At 36.4% G+C, this 27,036-nt stretch overlaps 1 protein-coding gene across 3 annotated transcripts in view; it reads right to left on the bottom strand.

The window, feature by feature from the left end:
- The window catches only part of dpp6a (dipeptidyl-peptidase 6a), a 455,219-nt gene that overhangs the window by 256,799 nt on the left and 171,384 nt on the right, over positions 1-27,036 (bottom strand). The window contains exon 1 of one of the 3 annotated variants that reach the window (XM_056450194.1): positions 26,467-26,610. The exons of the other annotated variants lie outside the window; for them this stretch is intronic. Within the exon in view, the coding sequence (XP_056306169.1) occupies positions 26,467-26,553 (87 nt within the window). The 5' untranslated portion in view covers positions 26,554-26,610. Of the gene's footprint in view, positions 1-26,466; positions 26,611-27,036 lie in introns of those variants that run through there. 3 annotated transcript variants of the gene reach the window in all.

Here is a 27,036-nt window from a genome sequence, read left to right as displayed (position 1 = left end):
CCGCATGTCTTTGGACTGTGGGGGAAACCAGAGCACCCAGAGTAACCCACGCAAATGCAGGGAGAACATGCAAACTCCACACAGAAATGCCAACCGACCCAGCCGAGGCTCGAATTAGCGACCTTCTTGCTGTGAGGTGACAGCACTACCTACTGTGTAGTATATCAGACTATAATAGTTATTATTATTTTTAAATCAGTATTATTTTGTACTTCCCTCGGCTGTCATTATGCAAAATTATTAAAACTTTAATTATTAAATTTAATGATACAGAGTAATACTACAAAATTGCAGCTCCAATTTTCTTCCCTATGGCGAAATGTGATTCAGTTTAATAATCCATGGTCGTTATGAAATATGTATGTGCAAAATAAAATCAGCATTCTTATTCTGAACTGTACTGTGCATACACAAACCTATTAGTGAGAGAATACATGAGTATGTGTGTGTCAGAGAGAGAGATTATATTATAAAATACAAAACATATAATTTATGATCATTATGTTATAGTGATTTTCACTAACATTTACATTAAATGTAGTCATTTAGCAGATGCTTTAATCTAATGTGACATGCAAATGGTAATAGAAGCACTTCAGGGAGCAGCAATATATAAATGCCATGAAAAGTCGAAGTCGGTCTAGACTCTAGCTCTTTATTTTTCTTTTCCTTTTATTTAATAGACAAACGGTAAAGGAATAACCAGTAAGTGCTATTGTAAGTCAGTTAAGTGTTAATGAAACAAATTTGTTTCCTTACAAACACTTAAAAAAGGGTGATAATTAATATTAATGCGCAAAGTAGATTAGCATGTGGGTGCTATATCTACTTAAAGATGATTACAGTAGCATACAGTACAGTAGTTGTGCATTAGGTATGCATGAGTCTGACATTACTGATGCACAAACAAACTGTGAGCGCGTTCTCTGGAGGCCACTATTATATATGTTGTGTCTTTGACTTTGAAGACCCCCGCTCCACATTCCGGCACAGGTATCAATCCTCTCTATAAAAAAACAATGTCTTCACGTATCTGGATAGCCATGCACTCCACAACAGCACAGCTCCAGGAAAGAGGCCAACTCACCCCTGATCCACACAAACAAAAGAGACTGAGCTGCTCAATACTGCACCACAGCACTTCACTCAGAATAAATCTTCTGAAATCCTTTCTGAAATAACCTGCATGGCTTTTCACCATCTCCGATCTGGAGAAGTAATATGAGGGGGTGACAAAAAAAAAAAAAAGAATGGAATATTTATATTTATATATATATTTTAAAATGTTCTCATATTCTTGAAGCTTTTTTTTGCATACTATGAAGCAAGACATCACGACAGAAACTGCACCGAGGCTTCAAAGAAACAAGTATAATTGGACTTCAAGTGCCTAACATTGATTAGTTTCCCTCCATCCGGGAGTCAGACCAACCTCTCTTGTTTCTGTTCAGACAAGTGAAATGATGACTCTTTAAAAAGCTTGTCCGCACCTCTCTAAAGGAGCAAGACGGATTTGGGGGATATTGTTTGTGTCCACACGAGAAAGAACACTGAATGAAACAACTGCTCAGAGATGGAGAGATTTCGAAATCCTTTCGATATCTGAACATAGACAGCCATGTGTAGTGCTTGAGGTTCCAATAAATCATCCCTAACAACAACAACAACAACAACCCTAGCTATGTTTTCTTCACTTATGTTTATGCACATTTTGGAATATCGCATTAAAACATTCTTAATTGAGATACCAAGATGTCCATAAGTGCACATTTAAATAGTAGTATTTAAATAAGTAGTAAGTAGAATTAAATAGTAATAGAATATTTGAAAGTAGAATAAACTTTCAATCAAGTAAGAAAAATGCACATACTGTAAACTATGATGAAAATAGAATATTTATTAAATAAATTCCAGGGTGCGAATTAAAAAAAAGCAACCCAGGCTCATTCTGAGAACGCAGTCCCGTGGACGTTTCTGGTGACAGCGAAATACGTCCCAGGAGGTACGTATTTTTGCAGTTTTTGTTTTCACGAATCCGTGAGAGGCTGCGCGCGTTTTTTCACTTCTCAAACGCCTCTCGCCAGCGTCGTTTGTGCCCGCGCCGTTCTCGCGTAAACCCGCCAGAGGCCGCTGTCGAACGACCTTCCGCCTGTCTGCCTGGATGACAGAATGATTGACCGTGTGACCGACCAATCGGCTGACCCACCCTCCTCCTTTCCTTAAACCCAACCAACGACGATTCACGAAAGCTGTCCAGAAAAAGAAAAGCCTTTGTCTGATTTTTACCACGTTTTCGAATTTTGACCACGTTCTCATCCTGTAATGAACTTGTTCGCTTTATTTTTTGGATTTTGTTTTTGTTTTCTTACCTGATTTCTGGAACCGCTGTTGACTACCCATTCATTGTGTTTGAGGCTGTTTTTGCCCCATTGACTTCCATTATAATTAGGCATTCTTGATTGTCAGTTGTTTTCCCTGTTGGGAAGAGGTAAAATATCTCATTTTCGGGTTTATTTTTTTCTGTCTTGGGGACATTGCATTTTGTTTGGAAATAAAAATCGGGTTGACGTCAGAACCCAACATCCAAACTAAAATCAATCAAATATCAACGTCTAATGATGTTACAGCTTGATGTTCTGTGGACGTTACCACTATTGGTAACATAGAATTTTGGTCACTTTCTAACACAACGTAAAATCAACCAAACATCATTGTCATTTCTCGTTGTTATTTGACGTCAAAATAACATTGTCCTTAGACACTGACAAGACAATGAATTTTGGTCACCTGACATCCACGACCTAAATCTAACCAAATATTAACGTCTTATGATGTTGTGTGCTCGCTGGCCAATAACTAAATGAACTACAGAATGTTACGTTTACACAGATTCCACAAATTACATGTAAATGCATCAGCTTTTACCAGAGTAATACTCACTACTCACTACTCTTGAGTACTTTTAAAAGGGCTACTTTTTACTCATACTCTGAGTAATATTTACAACAGATACTTTTACTCTTTCACTACATTTTTAGGCAAGTAATGATACTTTTACTTAAGTGATTTTTTTGTCTTGTTTCTAGTCCAAATATCTAACAATTCCTAAATCAAGTATCATTGGCAGATTATTTTGCTTGTTTTAAGGAAAAACTCACTTCATTTTGACACATTATTTCTTAAATCAATATGTTTTGCTTATCTACAAAATGCTTCTATATTTAAGAATTTTTTACATATTTGGACAAACATTCTAAATAAGAAAAGCTTTTTTTTTTTTGCAGTGTGAGAACTAGACTGTTGCATTTTCAGAAGAATTATAGAAACTTACAAAATTAAAACTCAATACAGCTTGACAGCTTGATCTGTGAAAGGATTCCAAGTGTTGTCTTGCAGTTGTTAATTGCAGTTAATCCGGAAATTTAAAATTCAATTATCAATTTTAGATTGCATTTGCTTTGACCCTAATAATCCATTTGTAATTGGACAAGTAGCCTAGTCAAAAAAAAAAAAGGAAGGAAAATAATCATGCGTACTAACATCAGTCTGAATGAATTGGCCAAATCTGATTAAAATTTAATTTGGATTATAACTGCTGGTAGAGAGTGCTGCATGGCAATTTCGATTCTGACTTCTGCCGCATTCATGACATGTCGAAATTATTATAATTTCAAAGCGGCAACACATGACGTTCTACTCAGAGCAGTTCATGTCCTATGACTCAAAATTGTGTATTTCTATGGCAACCCTATCAACGCCTAAACATAGAGCTTTCATTATTCTTCACTGTTCTCGAGAGGCACAGCGGTCGCGTTGTAGCTCTCAGAAACTTCCCAGTTTAGAAGTAATTGCTAGTTCTTGTGAACACATTTTACAAGTTAGAATCTCGTAATTATGGTAATTCAACATGGTGTGAATGGACCTTTTCCTCCACAGAGTACAATTTTTTTGTCATCTCCTGAAATAGAAGTGTATTAAATCTGCTTTTTAAAACAAAGAAGGCAAGTTGATGTTTAGCATCTTGAAAAGTGGTTGATTTTTGAAATTATTTAATCTGCTGTTATTGTAAATCAGGAGGGTCCCTACTCTATCCTGGAGGACCGGTGTCCTGAAGAGTTTAGCTCCAACTCCAATCAAACACATCAGAACCAGATAATCAAGCTCTTACTAGGCTTTCTAGAAACATTCATGCAGGTGCGTTGAGGCAAGTTGGAGCTAAAATCTGCAGGACAACGTCCCTCCAGGACAGAGTTTGGGAACCCCTGTTGTAAATACTATGTGATGTTTTGTAAACAAATTCCGGGAGGAGCACGCGCAGAAGTTTCAGTATCAAATACGTCATTGACAATTATTCTATTATCCAATCAGTTCTTGACCAAACCCCTATATACACCAAAGCTGTCTTACCTGCAACATCTCACGACTTTAGCATCCCTCCACCACCCCGACACCTCACCTCTTAAGCATTGCAATCCCGGGGGGAGCGTTCTGGGGCCTGGCTAGATACTTCGCTCGAATCCCAATTCCTCTCTTTTTCCTGATAAGGGGAATAACTCGAGTTGGGGTGTCTTCCCGAGCTCAGAGCCCTCTCCCCAGACAGCACGCCAAATATGCTTCTGAAACGATTGCAAGTGTGAACTTGTGAAATGCTTAAAATCATCGATCAGATTGATTTATAAGTTGTTTCTAGGGTGTTCTGCTGAAATTGCTTCATGGTTAAGTGTTAAGGATGGTTGAACAGTTTTTCTCAATGTTTTTCCTCACATTTATTTGGTTTATTTGTGTTTTCAGTGCATTGTTCTATGCTTGCTAAGAGCATCTTTTGTAACATTTAACATGTTTCTAAAATGTTCTTAGTGGTTTAAACTTTAAAGTACATTACAATTTTTGGAATTTTCTGGGTAGTACTTTAAACACTGCTAGTTTTGGTTGTGTTTAGGATTTTAAGGGGGGAGTTGTGTGAATGAAAGTGAACAGAGGAAAATATTTTAAATATAATTTTATATATATATATATATATATATATATATATATATATATATATATATATATATATAAAGACAGAATTATTAGCCCCCCTGTTTATTTATTAACGGAGAGAGGATTTTTTCAACACATTTCTAAACATAATAGTTTTAATAACTTATTTCTAATAACTGATTTATTTTATCTTTGCCATGAAAACAGTAAATAATATTTTATTAGATATTTTTCAAGACTTCTATACAGTTAAAGTGACATTTAAAGGCTTAACTAGGTTAATTAGGTTAACTAGGCATGTTAGGGTAATTAGGCAAGTTATTGTATAACGATGGTTTGTTCTGTAGACTATCAAAAAAATATAGCTTAAAGGGGCTAATAATATTGACCTTAAAATGCTGTTAAAAATTAAAACTGCTTTTATTCTAGCCGACATAATGTGAAAATTACTGTGAAAATTTAATTTGGGAAATATTTAAAAGAGAAAAAAAATTCAAAGGGGGGTTAATAATTCTGACTTCAAACTCAATTCCTGTCGGACCGCAGCTCTGCACAGTTTTGCTCCAACCCTAATCAATTACAGCTGATCCAACTAATCAAGGTGTTCAAGACCACTAGAGACTATTAGGCAGGTGTGAGTTAGAGGTGGTGGAGCTAAACTATGCAGAGCTGTGGCCCTCCAGCAACTGAGTTTTAGACCACTGCTGTACAGTGAGCTCTGCCCACTCTCAGATTCTGTATTGCATAAAATACAGTATCTGTAATATGCATAGTCTTAGTAAAAGAGTGGCCATCGGAAAAATTCAGGATAATTTGCCAGTCATACATGGGCAGTCATACAGTATATGGGCAGCTTCATATGGGAAAATATAAAGCACAAAAGTAATAAATTTAAATGTATTTAATGTTAAGATGCTGATGCAGTGATCAGAAAAAAGATGCTGATGCAGTGTTGATACACTCAAAATATGTCCCTGTTTCTGCATACACAGTGGTTTATGCTAGTGACTATGAATGTATGAGGCAATCAAATACAGATTTCTCTCTCACACAGCATGAGCCTTCTTTCAGGACATTTTTCACACACAAAGCCCAGTGTGACTGCAGCTTAAAGCTTTTAAAGAGATTGAGCTTGCGAAATTCTGTCATATGGCGCTGCGAAAAAGGGCGGGATTAAACAAGATAATTAGACATTAAAAAACACAAGCGATTGGTCCTTATTTTACATTTCTGTCCAGAGTGGTCATGTTTTGATCCTCCGTTGGTCTCACGCAGTCAAGTGATGCGATTTCGCAGGTCAGAGTTCACCAAGCTTGAACTTTGCACCGCAGCGAATTGCGAAACTTAACGCATGACCCTGCGTTTCCGCGTGCGTATGAATAGAAGTCTATGGGAGGAAAAACCCAGTGTGACCACAGCTTCAAGCTGTGGTCACACTACAGTTTGAGCTTGCGAAATTCTGTCGTATGGTGCTGCGAAAAGGGGCGGGATTAAACAAGATTATTAGGCATTAAAAAAGAGAGCGATTGCTCCATGTTTTAAATTTGTGTTCAGAGAGGTCATGTTTTGCTCCTCGATTGGTCTCATGCAGTCCAGTGATGCGATTTCGCAGGTCAGAGTTCGCCAAGCTTGAACTTTGCACCGCAGCGACCTGCGAAACTTGACGCATGACCTTGCGTTTCCAGTCTGATGCATTCGCTTGCGTGTAAATGGAAGTCTATGAGGGGAAAACTCCAGTGTGACCGCAGTTTTAGTTTGATCTAAAGGAATGGCCCCGCCCCCTAGTCAATGTTCAGTTTTAGTTGGATACTGAAATAAGTCTCAGCAACTTCCAATTCACACAGACTTTAAGATCAGTTATTATATATTTTTCTTCAGTTGTTTACTATGCTGTGTTGTTCTTAGTAGTTACCACAAGCTAGAATACATGAGACATCAATAATACGTAAGCACATGACCTCTATGTGTCCATCTCTCATGCAGAAGCACAGCATAAATGTAATGCCTCATTGGCAAACACAAGCCCAGCTGTCTTTGTTCCTGCTGTCACACAGGTAAGCAGATTTACCAACCGACAGATCTTGCGATGGGCATCATGTAAAAGCTGAACAACAGAGCAGTGTGTCTGTTATCACCAAAGAAAAGCCTGCGCCTGGCACAGCTGTTTATCAGCATCATATCATTTCCTCTTCCACAAACAGCCATGAAAGGCTTATCATCACTTCTACCTCATCAACAGCGCCGCGCAGCTGTCCATCTAGCGCTAATTCTATTCTTATCGGCTGCCAAGTCAGCAGCCTCGACGTGTCCGTCTGTGACCCTCGCTCACCTCGTCTCACTCCCCACTGCACGCAGACCCCTCGTTCACATGCACAATCCGGACTACATCCTGTGAGGACACTGAAGGACACTGGTTTTTAAAAACTCAATCTTTTAAGACGTATCTGCTTCAAAGTCTTCCATATCACTCAATGCAAAGTGCACAACACAGGCTTTGATTTGATATATGAAAAAATAAATGCAGGGACTTTCAGCTTTGATTCTTAACTCCTCTCATGACATATGACAGGACAGACAAAGGCACAGTTCACCAAAAAATGAAGAACAGAAATTCAATATTAATCAAATGTAAAATAGCACTATTTTTTCATTCTATAAATAATTAAACACATTGAATCTCTTTTCATATCTGTAAACTTTGGAATTTCCTTTAAATTTGCTTGGTATCTTAGTCGCGGCTCTTAAAAACACATCCAATAGCCATGTGTTTTACTGTAAAATGAGTAGGATTTGGGCAGCTCCACATTCTGGGTGCTCCAGTTTCCCTCATAGTCCAAAGACATGCGCTATAGGTGAATTGAATAAACTAAATTGGCTGTAGTGTATCCGTGTGTATTTGTGAGAGTGCATGTTTCCCAATACTTGGTTGCAGCTGGAAGGGCATCTGCTGTGTAAAGCATATGCTGGATAAGCTGCTGAAATCTCTTAGTAGTTCTTCAGCAACCCTCTGCCCTTCATAATATTAAATTAATATCAACTGCTTCAGTCCAACATGATGAAGATGACACCAGGGTGGACATTTCAGCAAGACAATGACCCAAAACACAGCCAAGGAAACTCTCAAATGCTTTCAGAGAAAGTAAATAAAGCTGCTCGAATGGTCTAGCCAATTACCTGACTTGATTCCAATAGAAGATGCAAAATAAAGATCAGATTTGATAGAGGAGACACACAGAACCATCAAGATTTTTACACTCTGTTGATGTCTGTCACACCTGAGCAGTTCAGTTCATTCTCTGACTTCTATGAGAGGCTTCTTTAAGCTGCCATCATAAAAAAAGCCTTTTATATAAAATATTAAATACGTTTCAGCATTTAAAGTAATGTTTCATATTATTGGGAATTTTGTCCCATATTCATTGTGGAAAAAAGATCAGCAGATTTCACATGGCCTTGCTTATAATAAGAAGCCTTGGGTTTAAACCCTGTCTAGTGTTAAAACCCTGTTCAGTAGCAGTGCTGCCCATGTTGGGTCGCAGTTTCATAAAGAGACATCTAGAAACACTAATGTGCTATTTGAGCTCCTCTCAAAAGACAGAGCCCTTTGTCATCTGGGTTATTACTACATAAATATTTGATTAAAACATAAAAGGCCTCTCTGGCAAATTAGCCTGTACTCAAAGGTTTCACTGCAACGAGCGGAGATTGTGCCTGCCGCAATGAGAACGAAAACAATGCAGAACTGCCACCACAATTATGTCGTGGGTCGGAATTACATTTCAAATAAATAAAACATCAGAGTTCAGCTTTACAGCTTATTCCCGGCATCTTCAAAATACTGTTTCTCAGCACACTGAAAGGGTAAATAACTTAATTCTTACAGTAATCAGTAATTTAAAGTTTACTGCTTTTGAACGATTCACATACACAATTAATCACTTCCTAAAGAGACATGCTGAGTGTTAAGGAGATCTGGTGTAATATGGGGTCTATCATTATGTGTTCAATAAATAAACTAAATATGGATACAGTGCACTCATTCATTCTTTTTGGCTTAGTTCCTTTAATAATCCGGGGTCGCCACAGCGGAATGAACTGCCAACTTATCCAGCTTATGTTTTATGCTTACGTGTTTTCATTCCAGCCACAACCCATCACTGGGAAACATTCACACACATACACTATGGACAAGTTAGCTTACCCAATTCACCTATACCACATATCTTTGGACTTGTGGGGTAAACCGGAGCACCCGCAGGAAACCCACGCGAACACGGGGAGAACAGGCAAACTCCACACAGAAACGCCAACTGACCCAGCCGAGGCTCGAACCAGCGACCTTCATGCTGTGAGGCGAACGTGCTACCCACTGCGCCACCGCGTCATCGATACAATGCACTGTGAAGAGCAAATATCAACTCCTTCGATTTAGCCCTTTACGTTCACCATCATCCAATTCTCCTGTCTGCAGTTTTAGAATTAGCTTGTTTAGATGTGGATAGGTGTGATTTTGCCAAGTAGATCCTGAATTTACATCTATGTTGATCCTTGAACATAAATGCATTACATTAACATAAATGCTAGACATAACTGACGCACTAAAAGACAGACTTTTCACTTTTTAAACTTATTAACAAGACAATAAAACATTTATAAATTATAAAATTGTCATAAATAGCGTGACATAATAATAATAATCACCGCAACGATAGAAAATATGAAGGAGTAAATATTATAATAAATAAATAATGAATGATTGATTGATACGTTCGACAGATCGCACTATTGTCTTTAGTTTTTCATTCCTTTAACATCAGTTTTAACACATTTTAATCTGTTTTTTTATTCCTCGTTATTATTTGTTGCTGTTTTAAATCATTGTTATTCTTTGTTGTTTTTACTTATCCTTGTTTCTTTAATTCTTGTCTATGTAAAGTACTTTGAATTATTATTGTGTATGAAATGTGGTATTTAAATAAATTTGCCTTGCCTTACCTTACCTATTTTCACATGCTAACTGTCAGCCATAGTTCACTGAGAAGTGATGCAAACAGCTTTCAAATCAAAGAACAATTCACTTCTATTTCAGGATCATGCTGGTCAAATCATCTGTGATCTTTTGTGAACCTTGTCAGTGAACTTTGGCTCTGTTTAGTAAATTCTCCAGTTGAAACTAGCTGCTAGAGATGGTTACAGCTGGATACAGAGCCGGTTTTACAGCCAAAATGTGCATGAAATTAACCTTTGATTGATCATGCAGCCCCAATACTACTATACTACTGTATAGTTATAATGTAATGTTTACTTTGGCTTTAATAGTGTTAATGTTGGTTTATTTCCAAAGTTTGCACACTAACAACCTCCTAAAAGAGATCAGAATATTTAGGAAAATGCATTCATGGGAAAATAAAATTATGAAATTTCTTTAAATAGCTTCGTACCAGCAGCACCAAGGTTATAAGTTCGATTTTTATTTCTTTGGTCTGCCAAGTACATAAAATGGAGGGAGTGGGGGAGAAAAAGAGGAAAAAAAGTCCTTTTTTCCTCTTGAAAGCATATTAAGACACAGTGATCCCATCTGAAACTCTGAAGTGGTTGAGGGATTGATTTCCTAGAATAAACCCATCGGCCTTTCTACTGAGTGGCCACATTAACCAAGTGCAGTGCCGGTTCTCCAGGACTTACACTGGGAGTTATCAGAGGTGTTAGGGCCTTTGGGGGACATTCTGTAATAGGGCTCTGCGCAGGTGACAAAATCTCGTTTAGACGACATCTTCTGCCCGCCGTTGCCACCCACCCTTTATTCCCAGCCCAAAAAACCAGAAAGGCATTCGACTCTCGCAGCACAATGCCTTCATCAGGCATGATTTCCTTTATCGAGAGCGCAGTCTTTGGAGAGAAGAGGCAGCTTTACAAAAGGCTTTTGACAAACAAAGAATGAGGGAAGAAAGAAGATGAAAAGGCAGGAAGAGGAGAAAAGAAGAGACCTGCACTGACAGAAAATAAGAGAAAGAGAGAAAAGCCAATGTAGTTTCAGTGTTTCAGGAGTGTGTAAAAAACTAAACAACAAAAATAAAAAATAAAAACACTGCTAAAACTACCAACAATTACAGCTGCTGGCCATGCATGAAACGCATTATCTGAAGCAGAGAGAAAAGATATAGAACAGCTGTCTTCAGTCGAGGGATCAGTGGTCACCGCACTGAATTTACACATCAAGAAACAGCGAGATGGGCAACGAAAATGGAAAAAGTTGTGGCAGAGTCATTACTCACTAAAGCGTTTGGATGTGAGTCAGACGAATATGTGTTGGTCTGTAATATTGCAGGTTAGACGCAATCACCCTGCAGTGAGTATTAGGGCAGCATGGGTGCTCGCTGTTTCATTTTATTTGACAGTTTAAGTGACTAAGCTACAAAACGCTGACAGAATGGCCATCTGATGAATACGGGTGAGCAGCCGTGGCAAAGAGCGTTTGAATCTACGGTGTCAGCTTCTGGTCAGCTTCAGTCAGAGATTTTATTGTTGTTAAACTATACAGGCTCGTGAGCAAATGTCAGGCTGGTGCTGATTTCCAAATGTTGTGAAATGTAGCTTTGAAAAGCACATTTCATATTAACATTATCATAATAATACATTCGGAATTTTACCCAAAAATTCTCGTTATTTATAAAATTACCTTTATATCATTCCAAATTTCACAATTAAAGTCATTGAATTTGACATTTTAACATTACATAGTTTTGCAAAGTTTGGGTTGGAACTACTTTTATGACAGGTTTGTAGCTGCTACGTGGAGTAACACCTGAGAGGCTAAACTAGAGACAAGATTCATGAAGCAAGCATCAATTAAAAATATAAACAAGGCAAGAAGTTGTTCCAATAGCCCCTTCCTTACAGTGATACCGGTAAATATCCAGAAAATTTCTGGAATGACTTTAGCGCTAAATAGGCAGAGCTAGAGTGTTATAGCCAACAATAAACTTCCAGTGAAAGCTTAATGGTTTTAAATTTCACAGGGTTATTTTTGTAATTTTGTAATTACAATACATTCAGTTATATAGATTTAAGCATTCCTTTAGTTGTTCAAGCATAAAACAAGATGAAAGACCGTTGTAACCACTAGCGCCATCAGTAACAACAGGTTAGCGCAGAAATTCTAGAAAATACTGGGGTAAAATGTCATATTTTAGAGACATGGCGGGGGGGAATTGAATTTAATGCAGTACTTCTTGTCCAATCTGAGATCCACTTCATATCGTGACAATTTTGTAATGGAAACACAGTTCACCGGAAGCCCTTGGGCTGCCTGGCTGAAAATTAAAAGTCTGTGTGCATATAGCTCGGTAAGAAAAGTGCTGTTCACACAGGCAGGGATATTCCGTAATTCTTCCGTTAAAGTCTATTCACATATCCATTTCAAAATACCGGTTAATTCTGACATCATTAACCAGAAATGAGCTCTAAATGGCTGAGCTTGTATTTGTAAACATAGAAGGGGTCAGGCTTTTGTTGATGGTTTCACTTTTGTTTAAAGCTTTAGCATAATGAAGCTGTTTTTGTCCCAGAGACCTCCAAAGGCAGAAGCGCGAAATTGAGCTAAACGTTTACACACCGGATCATTTCTTCAAGTCAAGCAACTGAAGCAGAGCTTGAAGGTAAACAAACATTGATTATCATAAGCATTTTATCGATAACTTTTTTACACAGTTGGCATTAAGAAGGAACATAGAAACATTATCTGACTAACATCTAGCAGCTAAATGTGTCTGGAAAAATACTCAAAGGCTTTAAATTTTATAAACAACGCGAATATGAATGCGTCTGAATGTTCTGATTGGCTGGAGTAGACGTCTCACGTCAGTACATTTGAAATGTGAACGCGCTCTTTCAGGCAGTTTTCCTTTTGTGTTCACACAGAGCAGCATTCTGGCAAATTACCGGTAATGTTACAACTTCTCTTTCCAGAAAATTGCTAGAACAAATTTACCGGTGTTTTCAAAAAGGGCCTGTTCACACATGATCCCTTCACCGGCAATTTTCCAGAAAGGTCTGTATATGTGAAAGGGGCTAATGTCTTCTCTCAATTATTTTCCCAATAAAAACGTACCTTGATATTTTGACACTGTAGATTTGATTTGATTTAGATTTTGGTCAACAAAGATAACCACATCCCCCCCACTCTCTTGCTGTGAATGAACAGGTGACCAATATAAACACTCTACATAACCCTGTGACGCTCCACCACGATCACGCAAAACAGATTAACCATTTCATATTTACTACAATTTTTACAGTATGACTTGTTTAGAGTTTTACGATTTGGGGATTTCAATGGAGAGTCAAATTTCTCTCAGTTTTCCTTAAAATATTTCGATTTGTATTCCTGAGATAAAAAAGACAAACAGGTTTGGAGTGAAACAGAAGAGAAGAATGGATTACAGAATTTTTAGGTATGGAGTGAACTGTCCTTTTAATCCTAAAGTGCAAGTTTTAGTGTGTATGGAAAAGGAATAGCGGCAGTTCTGTGGGTGCACATGCCTTGTTGATGCCAGAGGCCATGGCCAGACTGGTTCGAGCTGATAGAAAGGCAACTTAAATAACCACTCTTTACAACCGAGGTATGCAGAAGAGCATCTCTGAATGCACAACACGTCCAACCTTGAGGCAGATAGGCTACAGCAGCAGAAGACCACACCAGGTGCCACTCCTATCAGCTAAGAACAGGAAACTGAAGCTACAATTCGCACAAGCTCACCAAAATTGTACAAAAGAAGACTGAAAAAACGTTGCCTGGTCTGATGAGTCTTGATTTCTGCTGCGACATTCAGATGGTAGGGTCAGAATTTGGCATTAACAACATGAAAGCATGTTTTAGTTCCAGCCCCAATTAGACACACCCGAACCATCTAATCAAGGTCTTGTATACTAGAAACTTCCAGGCAGGTGTGTTAAAGTAAGTTGGAGCAAAACTATGCAGGACAGTGGCCCTCCAGGGCTGAGTTTAGGCCAACAAAGCTGGTATAGTGTTTATGACCTTTGCACAGTAATGGAGACCTGGCAATGTGAGACTATCCCTCATTTTCAATCAATGTCCTTAGTGGCAGAATAAACCACAAATGTGAGGCTATGGCTTGAATTAATCACTTCTCTTTGCACAATTGACTGACATCCCAATTCAGAATAGCACTTTTCCCATTCTCCTTGCCTCATAATTTATTTACAGTGTCACAGAACAGAAGAGAGACTCTTGGAAGCCTGTGTAAATATCACGGTTTTAGTAGATGTGGTAGCATTAAGTCAGTGAAGGTCTCATTCATTTAATTATGTATTATTTTACTTTTTGTTATTGTTGGAAGCTGTTACACAGGCAATAAAAAGTGATTAACATATGGAAATACTTATATACAGCCTCTTTAAATATAGCCTCCATCCATCTAATAGACTGCCTTCAAAATAGATCAACAAACAAACATGGCAGCCTTCAGCTTGTGTTCTTCTGGGCTAGGCAACTACTGTTGAAATGAATGGAGATGATAGCTGGTATCCTTCCAGGCATTACAGACCTTGCTTTATGGATTCCTCGAAAAACAAGGTCAAAAAATAGCAATGTTTTTGTTGTTGTTGTTGCTGTTGTGGTTGTGTGTGGGATAATGTCTCTACAGCAGTCTTTTCTTTGTGAAACTGTGCTGATTTAAAGTAAAGAAGAAAGTCTTTTAGTGGCTGAACATTAAGTGTTTAACCAGTTCAGCAGTCAGGGTTACGTCCTGGGCTGCAGTCCAGCATGGATTGATGAGAGGTGTCATGGCCCGCCTGACACAGCCGTTCTGGTCATTCAGGTGAGGGGATATTTAGTGTTGTTCACAAGAAGAAACATCTGTTGATGCCTTGCCACAAACAAGGCTCAAAAACAATTTACATTCGACATATGCAGGGATTAATACTTCTTGGGCCTTCAGTATTTGATAGATCATTTGTGGAAAGTGCATACAGTACATGTGATTCAAAGAGAATTATGCATGCATAGAAGTTTGTATAATCAGATATATCGCATTGAAATTTATAAATCATAAAATATCATAAAATTGTGTATCTGCTTGTTAAGTGTGACGTCACACAAAGCAGTTTCAGGGTGCAAACACTATCAAACTGTACAGGAGGCTCAAAAAAATGGTAATAATAAAAAAAAGCAATGTAATACTTTCAGAAATCACGATTAAATAATATAAATAGCCATGTCTAATATCAAATGGCCAGAAAGTGGTACATTTTTAATAAATTGTTAAAATGTTGATGTCTGTGATGCAGCATATCTAGAGACTGTTGTATTCACCATGATTTTATATTAAGTTCACTTTAATGTGTGATATGACTAAAAGGTGGTCGCAAACCAATATTTTCTCAGTGGCTTCGACGCGAAAACAGTATTTCATTCATCACGACTTGCAAGGTCTCTGCTTTGTACACCTCCTAATTAATAGCAATAATGTATGCATTACTAGTTAAGCATTCATCTATGGATTAAATCAACAGATTAACTCAAGTTTAGCATAGATTGCATTCCTTTTTTCCCTTTAATTTTATTTAAGAAAATATAGTTTGTGTAAGCTTATTATTTATTTGACTATATACAGTATTATTGTTTTTCTGTTCACAAAAATGCAGCAGATTATGTCAAAACTTATATTCTGTTAAGGGAGATATTTACACACACACACACTCAAACACATATATACACATATTTTTTTTCCTGTATGTAATTCTTTTGCATGTTTGCTTATTTTTAATTGTTATTGTGTCAGAACTTGCTGAAGTGCTCTGTGAGTCCACAGAAAAATTCCCCTTGAGGGACAATAAATCATATATATATATATATATATGTATTTTTTTTTTCAGTTGTCTACATAACAATATAATATTATTAAAGAACAATTAACATTATTATTATTATTGTTATTATTATTATTAATATTATAGAACAATTAATAACTTTCCTAATTACCATAATTACCCTAGTTTACATAATAGCCCAATTAAGTCTTTGAAGACTAGTATCTTGCAAAATAACTAGTTAAATGTTTTGTCCTGTTATCATGGCAGAGACAAAATAATTTAGGTATTAGAATTTATGTAGAATAATTATGTTTAAAAATGTGTTGAAAAAAATCTTCTCTCCATTAAGCAACACTTGGGATTGAAAAAATTAATATATTTAAAAAATATTTTAAAATATTTTAAAAAGAAACAAAATTTGAAGGGGGCTAATAATTAAGCAGTTATTCTGCATTATTATTATTATTATTATTATTATTATTATTATTATTATTATTATTATTATTATTATTATTATATTGCAGGTGTGTCTTTAAAAAAAGTGGAATGGGCGTCGAGCTGGGTGGCAAGTTGGTTGGCATGTTGTGTGGCTAGTGGTGTGTGTTCATATAATAAGATAGTTGCAAGTGTTATTTTCTATATTATGTGTTCCTGTTTTGTGTGTGTGTAAAATTTGCCTTTTGTTTGTTGTTTATCCATCCCTCTGTTCATTTTGGTTTGTTCGTTGTATTGTAATTACTCTCCATTGTATAAACACGGTGAGGAGCAGTTGGGGTTGGACTCCACACTTTTTTTTTTTTGTAAATAAATGTATAATTATGGAGATAAGTGGTAGTGTTGTATTTTTACCTATGTTATTTTGTTAGGTGTATTTAGTTTCCTTTGGTAGTTTTGGTATTGGCTTCACGTTATGGACGTAACTCCAAATAAATGGACCCAACTTCAAGGGTTCCCAAAAGAGATTTTATTTGTTGAGTGATTTTTATGTCATGTCCTTGACACCCTCGACCACGGTTATAACAATTATTATTATCATCATTGCTAATTGCTTCCAAATGTCTGCAGTACTCCAGTTTGACACAAGGAAAAGTGTATACGTCTGCTCAGACCTTGACGTGGTTCTAAGCACTTTTCCACACAAAGGCTGTGTTTATAAATATGAATGTTCCTGTAGCTTTAACCATACACACACACACACACACACACACACACATACACACACAAACACACACACTCTGAGATCAAATTTGTGCGTACACATGGTTTATAAATGAGGGCCCTTATCTGAAATACACACGCTGACTGCATCTCTTTTGATTGACAGGTCTGCATGTCACACACGGAGGACACCCAATCTGACAGCTCCCTAAATTATGTGAGACTAGTGTTTCCACAGCAACCATGTCTTTTTCAGTTTTATCTCCAACAACAAGGAGGGAAAAAAAAGTCTTTTACAGACCAAGGCAAGCAATGCCACGTGACAAGAAAAACATGGAAAGATGACAACAGATGGCTGGAGGAAGAGTCAACAGGGACTAATATAGGATCTGTGAGGTGGTGAGCTGGCATGCATTAGTCTAGTGAGACTTCAACAAGATGGATGTGACCTGAGCCCGTGTTCCTCACTGCACTGGACACTGTGAAGCAAAACGCTAAGCTGCAGCTGCACACCCGCACTGGTTCAGCGCGTCCGCTCAAAGTTCAAATCATTCCTGTATTAATCGCATTTGTCACTGACCCAGGAGTCCGTGCTAGGGGATTTATTCCACCATCCTGGTTCAGAGTTTTTACCTTCCCTAACAATGTTTTTCGCTGTCCCTAAAATAAAATAAAATAAAATAAAATAAAATAAAATAAAATAAAATAAAATAAAATAAAATAAAATAAAATAAAATACATTTTTAATTCATATACTGTATCATTAATTAATTTACCAATTTGTCACAATCACCAGCGATCTAATTCTTACAGATCGCTGGTGAACAGATCACATAGAACTACAAGGTCCAGTCATGCAACACACACACACCTGCTCCAAGTCTCCATTGATTACACTCACACAGCTGATGTTGCTCATGGACTGATTATACTACACATATATAAATACGGCTCACATTGAGACTCTCATTGCTGAGTCTTGTCATACTGTTAGTGAGCATTTGAACGTAGTTTCCTTGCCTAGCCGTATTTTCACCCTCGCCTTGTTTGTTCGTTTACGTTGCCTGCTTCCTGCCTGTACTGACCATTTGCCTGTTTATCGACCACAACTCTGGATTGCCCGTTTACATCTATTTGCTCCTGATTGTGGCTGTTGCTTGCCTGACCATCTCTGTTAATAATACCTGCATTTGGATCCGCACCCTTTTGTTAGTGTCAATTCACATTACACAATTGGTATCAATACCAATTTTAATAGTGCAGCAAAGAAAAAGTCTTAATATTTGCACATTTATTAAATAAATAAAAACAAATACAATAAATAAATAAATAAAACAAAACAAACAAAAAAAGACTTACATTTGATACAAAAGGCTCTTTTCAATTTCAATCAAATATAGAGTATGTAAATAGAACTGCACAGTCAGCACTGTATGGATACAGACATAAATATAGACTACTAAAATATACATATGCATGGTTTTTTGTTAACTGGGAGGGTTGACATGGTAGCTCAGTGGTTAGCACTGTCACCTCACAGCAAGAAGGTCTCTGGTTCGAGTCCATACTTGTCAACCCTCCCATTTTCATTTTACATTTCTATCCCATGATCATCCTGAAAAGGTAATATCCCATATTTCTCCCGTATTTTTAATCTTTCTATGAAGGGTGACAATAAACATTAAAGAGCTTATCCTCCCTATATGCAACCCATACCGCCGAACCACCAGGGGACACCCCTTGCCCTTAAACGTGAGTCTGTTCTGTGCTTTCATTTAATTTAGGCATGAAAACACTTTGAAATAAATATAAAAATGACGGGATTCCCTTTATTTTCATTACAGGCGCCGTTACCCCTCCTATGCAATCCTCAAAACAGTCAGTTCATGTAGCGGTGGATGACTGTCAGACGCGCTTCATAGTGATAAACAGACGCTGTTTCCCAAACAAATTCTGTACACGCGATTTGAAGCAGAGCAAAACACTCTTGGTTTTGGGTGCGTGTTTAAACAGACATACACATATATTAACAACAATAATAATAATAATAATAATAATAATAACAACAACAACAACATCAACAACATCTAAATATTTTAAAAACAACAAATTTTTTCTTAAATAAGCATAAACAGTTAGGAAAGCAATCAAATGCTTTTATTGTTATTATTTATTTTTTATTATTTATTGTTATTATTATTATTATTATTATTATTATTATTATTATTATTATTTATTTGTTATCTAATGTAATCAAATGAAAAATCAAAACCAGAGTTTCATTCGCTGCTCTTTAATCACAATATTTAAGTTATATAGTAAAGAAATGGTTAATGAGATATGATTCAATTTCTTTATAATAGCTAATCATTTCAATAGACTAAACTGTTAATTCATTTTCACATCGCAATGTTGACAGGTATGGTCTCTGCTGGGTCAGTTGGCATTTTGAATGGAGTTTGCATGTTCTCCCCGTGTTCGCGTGGGTTTCTTCCGCGTGCTCCCGCAGTTTCACCCACAGTCCAAAGACATGCACTATAGGTGAATTGAATAAACTAAATTGGCCGTAGTGTATGTGTGTGATTGTGAGAGTGTATGGGTGTTTCCCTGTGCTGGGTAGAGGTTGGAAGGGCATCCGCTGCGTAAAACATATGCTGGATAAGTTGGCGGTTCATTCTGCTATGTCAGAAAATTAATGAATACATTTATATTTATCATAATATTTTGTTAGTGTTAGATTATTTATTATAAGGGTGATGCATGCTGATTGGAGGGCTCCTGTTTATTATTATTATTATTATTGAATTATTTTCCCTATAGGGCCTCGAGACTGTAGAATTGCCTCTGGGGGAAAAAGAAAATCAGAAAAAAAACATCCTTTTGTGGCAGAGCTCTGTAATGCTTTTGATGTGGAGGTCAAAGTGGTTCATGACACGTGTTGAATGGTGTGTTAAAGCCCTGACGCAAGTCCTATCCTTGTTCTTAATCACATAGTGCTTTAGATTCTAGAATAGATTCTTTATATAATCATCTACTCAGGCTCTATATTCCAGCTGAACTTCATAATGTGGTTAATTGACTATCCACAGTTGGGTTTTGTAATTAGCCCTGTGGGAATTCTAGCCTAATTCATTGGTTTCATTGGCGATATCAAGAATCAGGATCCAGATCCCTGAGGGCCAGGCGCGCGAATGACCCACTGAATCACATTTTCCGAAGGTTATTTCAACCTGAAGCCGTCGGAACTTTTTCAAAGGACTTCAAATGACTTCAAATCTAATTTCCTCTCACATTATGAGGTCAAAATGACTGTAGAGGTAAAAAAAAAAAGAGAAAAGAATCAAGGTCGTGCTGAGTAGGGGACAGTTCCTAGCATGGATAGATGTGCGCAAAAAAGAAAAAGACTATTAAGGAAGGAGACGTTTATGACCTTAACAACTGAGTTGTATGATTATGAGGTCTGATCGCTTGCACTTGTGAGGTTAGGCTAGCAATACTTTAAGGGAGTGACAGCGGGAGAAAAAAAAAAACATTAGTCAGGAGAGATTTTAAGAGAGGAGGACAGAGCAATCTTGTATCGTCTTCATCCAGGAGATAAGAGGCTAAGATGGGGTCACGGTTCATTCAAAGAAAGTCTTTTTCTTGAGCTTGAACTTTGCTGCATATTGCAAGCATCACTGTTAGTATAAAGATCCCAAGCTTGAAATAAGTACACTCTTCAGTTAACAGAATCAATTATACAAAAGTACCATGAATATATTGTCTAGGAATAATATTGAAACAAAAGTGCCTATTGTAACGTACGGACGCTGACAACGGAGGTGAGGATCCCTGTGCAGTTCTTTAATAATAAGAGTAGTCAGACAGGCAATGGTCAAAACATTGCATAAATAGCAAAACAGAAGCAAAACAGAAGCATAAAGGTAATTCAAAATGTGTGGTTAAAACACAGGCAAAGAGGTCATGTTAGGTGGTAAAGAATCAAAATGGTTAAAGCAAGGATCGAAACACGGCAAGACAAACTAGGAAAAACACTTTGTTACGCGGTAAAACAAAACGCAGCAATGTGTGTTACAAAGAGAGGTCTCTTTATAGTCCAGTTAATGATTCATCATCAGTAATACGGAACAGGTGTGTGTGTGTGTGAAGAGGTAAAAAGGGATTTGTAGTTTTCCAGCGATTTGAATGGACTAGATCGCTGGTGATTGACACCCATTTTTTAAAAAGAGTTAAAAATAAGTTTAATAATACACTCAAAAATTAGTTTTGTAGCTTGTCAAAACTACTTATTTAAAATAAGTTGAAACAACTAAATTCTTAAGGATTTTTTGGAACAACTTAAACATTTTTTTTACAAATTTAAGCATTTGAACATAAAATAATTAAGTTAACTTAATCGATTTGTGTTGGGCCAACATGAAGGAATTGTCTGGAACCCAGCAGTTTTTACAGTGTAACTTGTTATTGTTATCATTGTGATATCTGTAAACTCCCACAGTCCCTAAAATTCCTAAAACCTAGCCTAAGCATAAGAAAAAAGTCCACTGAGACCATATAGCTTTACCTTGATTTTGGATTGCTTTTATCTCTTTTGTGGAAACATGCTTCGCTAACTCAAACCTGAGTGCTCTGAATCACAAGTACAGCACTGTACTAAGTCAACAACTGAGAGTACACTAGAAAAGTTCTACATTTGGAGATAGAGATGTGAAATATTATAACGCATAAATAACTAATAACAAATAACTGCATAAACAATCCTTTATTCTTATTTAATATGCCCTATAACTATAATTAATATGAAAAAGATCACAAGTTGATGCTCCCATACTTCTTTGTGGTATTAATTTAATCTAAAAACTGTCAAACTTACAGTATGTTTAAGTACATTAAAAAATAGGTATACATAAAAAAAATAGGTAGAAGCACGTATTTCCAATAAATGACATAAAAATGGGTTACATTAATGATCTTTTTTCAAGAAGTATTTGCCCATCACAGAAAGGCAAAAGAAAAATGCAAAGATCCAGGCACTGGTGGACTTTTGAGAATTCCACAAAGGCAGATGCCGCTGTGCTTTCAGAAATCCATTCCTCTCTAATCCGATTTTGATTTCAAACTGACCTGGCTCTTTCCACACCCTCGAAACAGATCTTATACATTCCTATCCAGCTCTCATCTCCGGTGTGCAAGCAGTTTTGCTTATCCATCAGTCAATGTGGTGGGCGACCTGCTAGCTTGACATTTTGACAGTAAATACTGGGCAGCCTGAAGTGACAAAAAGTTCACTTTATAGACCTTTTTCATAGAACACAAAATTACCCATTATGCTTTGCGTGCATGCGTGAGGAGGTTGCTTCAACCTTCTGGTCTGCAGTTTTATGAGAATAAAGAGGCACTTGCTTAGCTTTGAAACAATAGTTTTATGCTATACTTGCTTGCTTTTAACGTCTTTGAACTGATACTGATGTTGAGCAGCGCCACCTCCTGGACTAATTATATTAAAAATGTTATCTAATGGGAATGAAAAACAACCGCTGCGAGCGATTTTACCCTCATCATCAGATGTTTTCTTCAAAAAAAAAGATAAGGGAAGTAGAGTGAAATTGGGCTATTTATTGTAGGCTTGGAGTAATCTGATTGGTTTATCGTTAATTACAGATGAGAGACCAGCCGAGATCAATCACATCACATGCTCTTCTTGAAACGATGCCGCGATCACACAAGCATTTGAGTGTGTGAAATTCTGTCGTATGGTTTTTCGAAAAGGGGCGGGATTAATCAAGATGATTAGACATTAAAATAAGCGAGCAATTGGTCCATATTTTAAATTTCTGTCCAGGGAAGTCATGTTTGGATCTTCGATTGGTTTCACGCAATCACATGATGCGATTTCGCAGGTCAGAGTTCACCAAGCTTGAACTTTCCAACACAGCAAACTGCAAAAATTGGCGCACGAGCTTGTGTTTCCGGTTTGCCGCATTCGCAAGCATATGAATGGAAGTCTATAGGGTGAAAAGTGCAGTGTGACAGGGGTTTAAGCTTATAAAAATCCACCTAAAATGTTTGCAAACAAACTGATATGGGCTGAATTTAAACAAACAAATTAAATGTAATAATGTTTAACATTTGCTTGTTAAAATTCAGCCCATATATATATATATATATAGAGAGAGAGAGAGAGAGAGAGAGAGACCAGCCGAGATCAATCACATCACATGCTCTTCTTGAAACGATGCCGCGATCACGCAAGCATTTGAGCGTGTGAAATTCTGTCATACCGTGTTTCGAAAAGGGGCGGGATTAATCAAGTTGATTAGACATTAAAATAAGTGAGTGACTGGTTCATATTTTAAATTTCTGTCCAGAGAGGTCATGTTTGGATCTTCGATTGGTTTTCACGCAATCACATGATGCAATTTCGCAGGTCAGAGTTCACAAAGCTTGAACTTTCCAACACAGCAAACTGCAAAAATTGGCGCACGAGCTTGTGTTTCCGGTTTGCCGCATTCGCAAGCATATGAATGGAAGTCTATGGGGTGAAAAGTGCAGTGTGACAGGGGTTTAAGCTTATAAAAAATCCACCCAAAATGTTTGCAAACAATTGATATGGGCTGAATTTAAACACACAAATTAAATGTAATCATTTTAAACATTTGCTTGTTAAAATTCAGCCCATATCAATTCTTTGCACCCAGTTACCTTAAAAAAAAAAAGGAAAATCCATTGAATCATTCTTTTCAGTCTATAGTAAGTTATTTTATAGTGTTTTATTTGTACAATTAAATCTCTGATAAAATGTGACTGCTAAAATTCATCTATTTAGTCACGTTAATACCGCCGCCGTTGTTCCATTTCTTGCCTTAACTCATCTTAAACAGATCTTATTAAGTACAACAGTCTATCATTTTAACACAATTGGCAGCGCACTCAAAATGGTTGTTGCATTCTTGGCCAATTAGCATGTCCAACCAGTATCCAGGCACCTGGTGAATCCTTATATTCGGGCTTATTTGAGCTGAAACGTGTCTTTAGTAACACAATGATTGCACAGGGGTGCAATCATTGCTATAAATATAAAGAGGCATTTACAGATGAATGAAGCAGAGGTTGTGGTTGGTAATAGCTACAGGCTTTACATTTGCATCTCTACGACATAACATCTGCTGTGATTAACCTCCTGCGTTCACTGCTGTAAACAATTAGCCTGATTAACCACATTTAACCAACAAGCTGTTAAACAACCCAAGAACAGTGCAGGAACAGACAAGCAGTAATTCTGCGTGTAACCTGTTTAGTTCCTGAATCGATCCTCTTCGACTCAACATGCTCAAACTAAAGACTGGAATAAAGCAGCAGTTGCCTTTGTACTATACGATATATGGTTTATTCTGCCACCAAAATACCAGTAATAACTAGAAGAAGAACAAGAAACAAGACTCTTATTTTAGCTACTATTGCTGGCTGAAATAAAATAAAATTAAATTAAATAAAACTCATTGAAAAAGTGTATTTTGGTAAAAATAATTTAGCTTTAAGTAAAAATAAATTATACATAATTGTTATTATACACTGTACACTGCAAAAATGCACTATTTGATTATTATTTATTTTCTTTTTGGCTTAGTCCCTTTATTAATCAGGGGTCACCACAGTGGAATGAACTGCCAACTTATCCAGCTTATGTTTTACGCAGCAGACCACCTTCCAGCAGCAACCCAACACTGGGAAACACTTATACACCTTTGCATTCACACACATACACTATGGACAATTTAATTTATTCAATTCACCTACACCACATGTTTTTGACTTGTGGGGAAAACCGGAGCACCCAGAGGAATCCCACGCCAACACGGGGAGAATATGCAAACTCCACAGAAATGTCAACTGACCCAGCTGGGGCTCAAACCAGCTACCTTCTTGGTGAGAGGCGATCATGCTACCCACTGCGCCCCAGATTAATAGAGGGACTAATCTGAAAATAAACTAAAATAAATAAACAAATAAAATTGTATTGGCCAAAGAATGCTGTAGAAAAGTTATAGTTTCCATAAATAAAATACATTTATATATATATATATATATATAAATTAAATAAATTAAACTCACTGAAAATATGCATTCAGGTAAAAATAAGTTACCTACTAGGAAAAATAAATGAAATAAATAAAAAAAATTGTATTGCCAAAGAAGGCTGTAGAAATGTTATAGTTTCTATAAATAAAATAAATAAATAAAATAAAATTTTATAAAATAAAATAAAATACTCACTGAAAAAGTGCATTCAGGTTAAATAAATTTTATATAAATTAATATAAATAATTAATAAAACTGTATTGGCCAATGAATGCTGTAGAAATGTTATAGTTTCCATAAATAAAACTAATTAATTAATTAATTAATTAATTAATTAATTAAAATAATTCACTCTTATAACCATCTACAATAGTAAAATTTCAAATTTGTCATAAAATAGTAGATAAATAGTAGATCATAAAAAATATACTGGCATTAAATATACAGTATTCATTGAATGTGATCTGCTTAAATATAATATACTTTATAGTATAACGTGAAAGCTTTTTGAACAAACTGTTAAACCAACAAAAATAAATAAATAAAACAACATGTATGAACACATAAGCAGTGATTCAGCATATAACCTGTTTAGTCTCCAGATTGATTTTTCAACTTAAACTAAAGACAGAAATAAAGCATCAGTTACCATCCAGAACTTTCTTTCTTTCTTTCTTTCTTTCTTTCTTTCTTTACAATCAAAAATACAGTGTATTCTGTCAACAAAATACCAATATTACCATAGGAAAATAAAAAGAAAACATTATACAAGATATTTGAAACTCTTACTATAGCTGGCTGCTCAAAATAAAATAAAATAAAATAAAATAAAATAAAATAAAATAAAATAAAATAAAATAAAATAAAATAAAATAAAATAAAATAAAATAAAATAAAATAAAATAAAATAAAATAAAATAAAATTAAATAAAATAAAAATCTCATAGCTAAATATAACAATCTACAATTGTAAAACAAAACAAAAATGTCATCAAATTTATCCTAATAAACTAATTATTGGTCCTTCCTTTGCAGTCAAGAGCAACACTACATATGTTTACTTTGAATTAAACACCATATACATTTTATTGTGTCACCAAATTAAAATAAAATTAAATAAAATAACTTATTATAACCATCTACAATGGTAAAGAAACAGTCATAATTCATCAACAGTAGATCTACAGGTGTAAATGTGCAGAGCTCGAACTGCTCTGAAACCCCAAGCTTTTACAATCTGAGACATTGCCAACATTCGGATTTAAACCATGCCACCCTAATTTATATTTTATGAAATGAAAGCTTTTTGAACAAACTGTTAAACAACCAAACAACAATCCATAAACAGACAAGCAGTGATTTACAATGTGATATTTTGGCTCAAACTAAAGACAAGTAAAAAAAAGCAGCATTTACCTTCCAGAACTTTTTGGCTGACTCTACCTTGGAGCGTTTGCGCGGCAGCGAGACTAGCCTTGCAGAACTCACATGGTCAAAAATCATGTTGAAAGCTAGAGGACTTGCCCAGAAATCGTGGACTGCATGCGGAAAGACTGCTTTATACGGCTCCCAGAATCCCTTCCAATTATCAAACACTCATAAACAAGAATATCCAGCCCATCTGAGCAGGAGATCCCATTACACGCTAATGGAAAAGCAGACGGAGGAAGCCTCTAGTCTGGCTGACTCGTAGCTTGGATGGAACAAGACAACGGATACAGGGATCTCTGCCTCTCCTTCCTCAAAACATAATAGTTTCTCACCGGGGTCATCACCCTAAAGTGGGTTATCGCTTTAATGAGTTTAGCGTGTTGGCTAATGTGATTAGTGATTACGATCACTGCAGAAATGTGAGCCTAGGTGCTGAGATTAGCAGAGGCCTCCGGTGGCACTCAATATCTCATTTAAAGAGCAAATGTAAGAGCACAAGAGATAGAGGCTAAAGAGGTTATGGAACAGAGAGTGTATACACACACACACACACAC

The sequence above is a fragment of the Danio aesculapii genome, chromosome 24 (genome assembly GCF_903798145.1).
Source record: "Danio aesculapii chromosome 24, fDanAes4.1, whole genome shotgun sequence".
NCBI classification, from domain to species: Eukaryota; Metazoa; Chordata; class Actinopteri; order Cypriniformes; family Danionidae; genus Danio; species Danio aesculapii.
Note: the sequence above shows the minus strand (reverse complement) of the source record. Positions and strands in the feature narration are given on the sequence as shown.